The 9079-nt window shown below is 37.9% G+C and overlaps 2 protein-coding genes across 2 annotated transcripts; both read right to left on the bottom strand.

Annotated features, from left to right (window-relative positions):
- Window positions 1-425: 425 nt before the first annotated feature.
- Window positions 426-1488, bottom strand: LOC121939733 (cAMP-dependent protein kinase type II-alpha regulatory subunit-like; the record flags this gene model as incomplete). The annotated part of the gene is made up of 3 exons (XM_042482701.1): window positions 1106-1488; window positions 651-686; window positions 426-565 (listed from the first exon to the last, which is right to left on the bottom strand). Coding segments are annotated over exons 1-3 (432 nt in total), but the record flags the coding sequence as incomplete, so codon positions are not given.
- Window positions 1489-3110: 1622 nt separating this feature from the next.
- On the bottom strand, window positions 3111-8781 carry slc25a20 (solute carrier family 25 member 20; the record flags this gene model as incomplete). Its single annotated transcript, XM_042482702.1, has 8 exons — window positions 3111-3771; window positions 4612-4736; window positions 5170-5279; window positions 5383-5455; window positions 7996-8113; window positions 8265-8355; window positions 8435-8562; window positions 8652-8781. Coding segments are annotated over 8 exons (838 nt in total), but the record flags the coding sequence as incomplete, so codon positions are not given.
- Window positions 8782-9079: the final 298 nt, after the last annotated feature.

Raw genomic sequence — 9079 nt, 5'->3', positions numbered from 1 at the left:
GCCGATACCTTTATACTTTTACTTGAGTGCAATATGAATGCAGTAATCGTGCATGTTAAAGAACATTTTAACATCGAGGTATCACTGCTATTACTTAAAAAAAGTTTTGAATACTTCTTCCACCACTGAAGATATGGATGAGTATTCACAAATTTTATTTGGATTATTTATTTGTACATGTGTTAGTCCCCATAATGTAAATCATTCAAGTTTAGCTTGGAGATTTTGGATAAAGTTGGGGTAAGATTAGGTTTGAGTCTAGTTTAAGTTTAGGTTTGGTTTAGAGTAATTTTCCAGAAAATAAATGTAAGTCAATGTAATGTCCTCTAAAGTGATTGAAACGCAACTGTGTGTGTGTGTGTGTGTGTGTGTGTGTGTATGTGTCTGTTAAACAGTCATCATCAGAAGGACAACCCGTGCTGTACCTGCTCCAGTGTTTTAAACAGCAAAATATCTCTGCACGCATCCTGAAGTCTGCGGCGCTGCTCGTCTGTTTTGGGATGCACAACCCGAGGCTCCGAGTCATCGTCCTCGTCGTCATCGGGGTTGTACGCCTCTGCACACACTGCAGCATGACAAACAAATGAAACTACTGTTCCAGGGTCAACATGAATTACAAATTCATCACACATATTGTTCCAGTTACTGACCTGAAACTCTGCGGCTGTATTTACCGGTGGTGCACTCTGCAGAGAGACAGAGGTGAATGTATGAAACTAGATTACATAAGGGAGGTCATCGTGCTTTGTGACAGTTCCTGTGACGTGTGTGTGACGCTGTTTCTTCTCATCTCTGTAACTTGTAGATTTTTTGCATATTTTATATGCACAGTGAATTGCTTAAGATCATGTTTTTTTGCCAGCTTTTTGTATATATGGATGTTTGCCTGCCCGTGACCTTGTAGGTCAAAACTTTGCATCAATACATTTTTTGGAGCTTCCAAATTTCACTCTCCATGTCTTTTGTGTGATTTTGACTGTATGAAGCTTTTGAGGTTTGAACCCCCCCCAAAAAAAACACACAAAATGGTATTTCTTGAGGTTACATCTTTCATTTGGAGAACATGGAGTAGAAAACAAGTACAAAATGATGTAACAATACTCACTAACAGTGTCTTCCTCCTCCTCCTCTTCCTCTTTGTCCTTGTTGGTTTTATTTGACTTTGTCTCAAAGGTCACTCCTTTCCGTGCAGGTTTGGTGCTGCGTTTCTTGGCCCTTTGGTCTTTTCTTTGACCCTCCAGAATTCGCGTAAAATGCTGCACCGCAAATTCAACCAAATCAGGCGGCCTGCGGCGAAGCACCTCCACTGTGTATCCTTGCAGCAGCTCTTTTAAACCAGCTGGTATCTCCACGTTACTCATCGCACAGGTTAAGAGGTCACGGTTTAGATCGATCACAAGTACCACTACCACTAAACCACTACTCTAAATTTCACTAATCTTTTTTGGTTTTAAATTGTAAATCTGAGCATCAGTTTGTCCCACAGTTATGAAAAGCATACTTCTGTACAGAGCAAACGGACTCCTCCTCCTCTCTCTAACATTTCAGCAGCGTATTGATTTCTTTATTTAGCACAGCCTGTCGGAAAGTATTGACCAGGACTTTTCACATCAGATGTAATTAAAGGCTGTCCGATGGATTATGACTCAGAACTTGATGATTTGGCAAAGAAACAGAAGAGAGAGAGAGACTTTTAACTGTTTATCCTAAAAGTGAGGCTGGTGTTAAGAGAGCAGCAGAAGCAGACAGTATCCGACAGATACGTTTAAAAACGAGCACAAGAGAATTCTTACAGAAGCAAATGTTTTTAAATTAAACTATAAAACCATCTCAAAACTTTATAGTGGTCTACAACAAACCAAAAATGACTAAAATAGGAAAGAGAGAGTGGTTAACACTTTCTTTGTATAGTCCAGCTACTGATAGTTTGTAGAGTATTTGTAACATTTCAACAGGTAATTAGTTGAGATTCAATTGTTTTTTTTTTTATTCTGCAGATGTTTAACAGATTATCTAAAAAATGCATGTGACAACAGCCAAATACGGGTTAAAATATGCAAGAGGCAGATTTTTAGGTAATTTCCAACCCTGGAAATATTAGTTTTTCATCCAGGAAGTATCTTAAAGCTGGAATTGCTAATAAAGGTTTCTCCAATAATTACAATAAATTTCAGTTGATGTGTTCAATATTTTTTTTTTTGTGTCATTCCACTTTATTGCACATCATTTCTTTGGAAGAAAATGTTACTTCTGTTTTAGTTTAGTCTGGTGTACATTTTATGTGAATAGCTGCATTAGAAATGTAATGTAATGAAATAAAATTGACATGTAAAATACTTTCCCCACTGTTTGTCAAAAATCATTGCATTCTGTTTTTATTTATGTTTTACACAGCATCCAAACCTTTTTGGAGATGGGGTTTTAGCTATTTTATATTTTAAATGTTGCAAGTAGAAGCTATTACTAGAAATACCTTCAACTGATGAATGATTTGAAAATGATGTATCTGTTACATCTTTATGATGGAGAGAATAAATGGTTCTACTGACTAATTTCGGCACAATATCTCAAAAAAAACCTTTGGGGATTTTTTTTTTCAAATTTGGCACCAATGTTAACTTGAACTTAACAATGAACTGAATAACTTTTGGTGGCACAAATATCAAGGTCACTGTGACCTCATCTTGTGAACCTGTTTTATCAAAAAGGGGGGATTTTTTTTCTAAAAAGGGCACAAATATCCGCTTGGACTTAAGGATGAACTTATTCGATTTTGGTGGTCAAAGATCAATGTCACCATGACCTTACATCTCATTCTTGTGAATGCAATATCTCAAGAGCACCTTGAGGGAATTTCCTTAAATTTCTACTTAACATCTACTTAGACTCAGCAATAACCTGATTAAAATCTGGTGGTCAATTTTTTGGTTTTTTTTTTCTATTTTAATTTCTTTTGAGTTTTTTTCTTTTGTACGAATTATTTAAATTCAGTTCAATGTCATCCTTTGGTGCAGTTGTGTGAATAAGCACAGACAATCAAGGCATCTACTTTTTATGACAGTAAATCCAAAATTAAAAGCTGATTTAGAAAACAGTGCATTACAGTCGAATTTCTAAATATGGATTCTATTTTTTATTTCTTTACATGTTGACATTCATATACTGTTCAATCAATGTCATTATGACTACTCTCATAATTTCACATTTAACACAAACAGAAAGTTTATCGAGCATTGGTGGTCACTGAGTGGAGGGCGACGGACAGGAAGCAGACAGTCCGAAAGGCGTGTATTGCTGAGAGACTAAACACACACACAGTTCAACATAATGCACCTTGTCCCTGATATGTACACCTGTTCGCAGATAACAGAAGGTAAGGCACGGCATGTTCTCGTCACTCCTTTTCTCATATAAAAATAACACAATTTAAAGAAAACAAGTAAAATTAAAAGGAGTGAGAACATTTGACTGTGTGTGTGTGTGTGTACTGGTCTGCTCTGAACCCTCCGCAGGTCTGAATGATCCGTGTGCTCTACAGTACCACAAGGTTTCAAAGATAATAAGCACGTTATTGGAAAACTGATAAAATCTCTTTGTGATTCAGTGTGTGTGTGTGTGTGTGTGTGTGTTTGTGTACTGCTCACAACTTCTTTGTGTTAAAGCAGTTCTGTTCCTGGGATTCACATACAAGGCGACACTGAGCCTTCATCACAGGTTTGGTGCTATCCAGTTCAGGAACTTCATTGCAAGCTCAAAGCCTAAGAAACAAGCCTGGAAGAAAACACACAAAGAATAAACTCTTTATTTTGTGACAGTGATGGGTTTTAACATCGCTCCGTTATAGTTTTGCCTCACCTTTTGTTGTTCACAGTAACCCTTATTTTCTTAGTTAAATGCACAGTTAAACACCTGGTGTTTATATTGTTACCCTTTCCCCTCACAAGATGGATTGTGCCAAAATGTTAAAATATACTGTGTGTTTGGATGATACATTTTTAGTCTATAGCTGTAGTTTTGCTCTTACGAAAAAAAAAAAAAAACTTCTTTAAATTGCTCTTATTGCAGATCAGTGTAGTGACGCCATCTGATCTCTACCATAACATCGTTGTAGTTTGTTTTTGTTCGTCATTTTTCCAGTATCTACCATATCCTAATGACAATACTGATTTTCATTGCATATTTATTAATCATATAGAATCAGCAAGAATCTTTTTTTTTAAATTTCCACTGTACCATTTATCCTGCTTGATATACCTCAAGTTGTTATAATTTAGTTGTACACTATTATTTATATTTACATTCATATTGATATGCAGTATATTTACAATAACTGTTATTCCATCATAATATTGACTGCCAACATTGGGAAATAATCTCACTGTTTTATTCAGCTGTTTTTCATTCGTTGAAGTACTTCTCTTTTTTCTTATTTACGATGTTTGTGACTCTGCTGTGTTTCGTGTTTTTTGTGTTGGCACCATTATATGTGGAAATGACAAATAAACAAACTTTATATTTATGACCACATTTTTTTCTCTCCTAAAGCTGAACAGTGCTTGGTGTCCAAATCACAGAGTTACTGAAGCTGAAGAATAAGTAAAGTGCACTCACTGCGTTTGCAGGGAAAGCTCTGAGCATGACAGCATTGAAGCCTTTATACAGAGAGCCCACTCCCTCCTCTCTGATCAGCTCCCGCAGTACATCCCGAAAGCCGTTGGGATATTTCCCTTCAGGAGCTGCGGGAGAGACATAGTAAACACATTTTAAGAACAAACCTGAAGAAAAAGTTATCTTCATCATGTGGACAATGTAAAGACAGAGTCAACTAGACTTGTTTTACTCTCGTAGAGGTGATCATAACTCATCAGAGGCTTCTTTGGTCATTAGGGCTGGTGCAGACAGCTGGGAATTTTTACCTCTCCCTTAAACCCAGTTTCCATTAACAATGTACTTCTATATGTCGTACTACTTTTATGATGGAGAATCTTCACAAAGACCGAACTTTCCTCGAGTCGCCTCAGGATCCTACGTTTAATTAAGACCTCTTTACTGCCACATGGAATTTAATATAAGAGACATTTTAAAAATCAAAACACAGCTGGCAAAAAGATGTAGAAGCAGCCTGTGAACTCGACATTTTCAAACATTTGTGGCATCTAAAAAACAAACCTGTTTGGAAACGAGACTTGAGTACATCCGCTGGAATTGCAACCGCCCAGTTAAAGATTCCAGCCATCCCCCCAGCAAACAGCACACTGGGGACGCTGAGCTCATTCTGGCTGCAGGGAGAAGACAACAGGTCCATCCGGTAAACAGGTCCAACCGCTTTTGAACAATTTAACAGGCAGTTGTAAATACCATGAAGATAGAACAAATATTCACCTTTTTCCTGCTGGTGTGAGGAGGTTCTTCAACCACTCGTAGGATGTGAAGTACATGCCGCTGGCTGGAACATCTGAGTGACAAAACGATAAAAGCAGTCTCTTAAGCTGCTCCAAAACCTCCATAACATATGAAATAGAAGTAACCGATCAATAAATAAATGGATACACGTGAATATTTCGATGCAAACCTACAGTACTTTACTTCCTCTGACAGAATATATAAAAGGTTTAATATGAATTTAAAATGTTACAGAGTTAATCTCATCAGATGACGGATACATACATAACATGTTGTCCTTGATACATGCAGACGCATTAACTGAGACGCTGTGATAATAAACCTGCAACAGGGTAGACAAAATAATAATAACACTTTAAGAAAATTATCTCACAAGTATTTTAGTCACGGCTCATGGGAGTGAGGGGCTAAATTCTGGGCCCTATGTATAAGTGGTCTGTGTGGGCCTCCCCGCCCTTCCTCTCTTTCTATTTTATTTTTTAACCGTTTTTTTGTCAGTTTGCTTTCGTTACCTTTTCTCTTCTTTTTTGGAACCCTAATTTCCCTTTCTTGGGGAAAGACATGATAGCATACACTGGTGTTCCAGCAGCAAGAGCAGTCACTCACTCAGCTTTAACTACGTTTGAGACAAATCCTGGTGCTAGGGTGGACTAAACCATTTTGTGCCTTTAAGGGGTGAGAGAGGCCTCCTTTTTATTTTATACAAAGTTTAGTCTTTCAATTAATTCATTCAGCCATTTTTATTGTTGTTATGGCACTATTGACTAAATAAAATAAAATACATACAAAATTACCAATAATCCCACTTTCTCCCCCACTGCGACACCACTGGCCAGAAAAACTATTACAAACGTGGGTGCTATTAGACTGCATGTCAAACAGCTATTCACCCAGATGTCTGGCAGTCATCAGGTTAAAACCTCTTTAAAGCACCTGAGAAAAAATAACTGAACTCTTAAACTCCAAAATACCCGTGCTTCAACTGAAGCAGCTTGTCAGGGCAATACTGAAGACATTAAAAATCATGACAACATAATATGTTTCATAGATGGTCAAGTGTGTGACCATTTTCTCTGAAACATTTGTATTTTATTGCATGTGCTGTAATGTATTGTAATGTATTGTATGCGATGTATCTTATAAGTAGGCATAGTGCTGTTTTTAATGCATTTTAATTATTATCGTGCTCATGTCACCTGCCCCAGAGACTACGATTGAAAATTAGCCAACTTGGCTAAACCGGCATATTTACAGTAATGTTTAGAAATGTGCATTGTCTCTGTATTTTAAACCATCAAATAAATAAATAAATAATAAACAACCTCAAGAAAACTAGCAGTGGCCACAAGTTAATGCTGGATGAGGACGACGATACGAGACACATACACAAACTCTAAGAACGTCAGAATCATGAAGGAAAACAAAAAAGAAAAAAATGCTGCAGAAGGCGGGCACAAAGTTAATAGGGGTCCCCTCTCAATGCACTCTACGCAGCTCATGGCAGATGTCAGTATACATTTAGATATGTATATATATACATATATGTACACATACACACACAAAACCTGGCTGACACGTCCTTTGGAGCATCAGGTGTGTCATGTAAGTAGCAGCTAATGTGACCTTGAGCTGTTCGCCTCAGGCAGAGATGAGGAGCAGGCTAGAGAGGTCTGGTAAGCTCAGTTCCTTCTAGCTCCACACCCCAAAATCTTTCTCATTTTTTAAGTCTTCAGCCCCAACTGACGCCGTTTTAAGTGACATCAGAATTCACGCGGCGAGACGCCTGTGGCTACATACCAATGTGTGAGACCAACAAACAACAAAACCAGTTGTTTTTAACCTTTTCAAACAGCAAATGTTGTTTTTTTTTTTAGGGATCAATCAATGTGTTTCTGGAATCAGAATCTGGTTTTATTGCCAAATACGTTTACATATACAAGGAATGTGACTTGGTGTTTTGGTGCAAAACAAAATAACATAAAGGTAGAATAAAAATAGTAAATTTAAATAGAATAGGACATAAGATAAATAATATAGAAGCAATTTAAATATATAAAATGACAAAATATAATATAAAGAACACAAAATGTATATACAAAAGGTGCAATGGAGGGATTGTACAGTTTTTTGGAAGTAGAGTTACAATGCAAATATCTTAAGTCTAAATAATTAAGTTGACCTGCAGTGTGCAGTGTACAGAAATCCAGTCCAGTGTGCGTTAATGTAACACATAACAACTGATTTAGCTTAACATTAATGTTTTCAGACTCTGGGGCTGGATTAGAGCCTGTGTCCTGTGGGGGGCCGTGATGGTGACCACTGTGTTTTCAGGTGGGACTGTTCGACCAAATTCAGATATCTTAAGCCAAAATATGATCTTTCCCAACTATAAATGTGGCATTTGTGGTAAACCTAACCACACGTTAACCACTGTGTTGTTGAAACGTAAAGTTTTGATGTATCTGCACACGATAACGTAGAAATGTAACATATCTGTGGTTTGCAAACATATACAACACCAACTTTTTTTCTGGAGTCTGGCTTGCTTATTTCAAGATATAAATACAGTATCGATTATTTGCTGAGGCCTACCTCTCATGAGAGTCAGAGCGGTGCCTCTGTAGATTCCTCTGATCCCGGACTCTTTGTACAGCTGTTTGACACAGTCCATGGGTCCCGCATACTTCACCTCTCCTGATGATGCCTGGATCTGCACACACAGAAACACACACACACACGCACACACATTGACATTATATCACACTCAGTATCATGTCATTTGGTATGCAGAGTCTGTTCCTCAGCGGTGCAGGTCACATATATCAGATCCGGTATATCTGTAGAAACACATGACCTCTGACCTGCAGGAGGCATTTGATGCGTTCTCCAGGAGTCATGATGACTGTGGTAAAAACACCAGACAACATTCCTGCAGCGAACAGCTGTGGATACCTGCAGGAGACAGAGCACATACATATTATAACCCGCGTGAGTGAGCGGTGTGACCATCTACGACAGAGCAGTCACCTACGTGAGGATATCATTGGGGTGTTTCTGTTGTAGTTTCTTGCCCACTCCAAATCCTAAGAAACAGATAGCAAACATGGGTGTGACTCCGATGATCGGGGCCGCCATGCCTTTATAGAGTCCTTTCACACCCTGTGAGGGAAGAAGATGACGGGGAAACATCAGCACGACGATGGACAGAAAGATATTTCAGCGAATGTTTCGCAGCATGTTTTCCTCACCTCTTTGGCTAAGGTCTTTTTAAAACAATCTAGGGTTCCAGCATACAGGGCACTCTCTCCAGGTTTGGGTAAGGGCTGAGTTTGTAAACGCACCTGAGAGAGACAAAAAAAAACACGAGTTTGTATTGACCTTGCGTGCGTGCACACACACACACACACACACACACACACAAAAACAGAATAAGGCTTTACAGCGACAGCAGTCTGGAGCAAACAACAAATTTTAAACAGGAAGTTAAAACTTAAGACTAATCGTCTCGTTTAAAAGTAAGAAAACACTCTGAAAATAGTCTGAACTGAGTACATTTGATCCATAAGATTAAAAATTTGCATTTTATAACTACATCTTAAACAAATTAGCACACAACAGTTTTATTTGAATACTGTTAGGATATTGTCGTATGGATAGTTTTAGTATTTTTGTTTTT

This window comes from Plectropomus leopardus, unplaced genomic scaffold (assembly GCF_008729295.1).
Source record: "Plectropomus leopardus isolate mb unplaced genomic scaffold, YSFRI_Pleo_2.0 unplaced_scaffold58, whole genome shotgun sequence".
In the NCBI taxonomy this organism is placed as follows: domain Eukaryota; kingdom Metazoa; phylum Chordata; class Actinopteri; order Perciformes; family Serranidae; genus Plectropomus; species Plectropomus leopardus.
The sequence above is the reverse complement of the archived record's forward strand: the minus strand, read 5'-3'. Positions and strand labels throughout refer to the sequence as shown.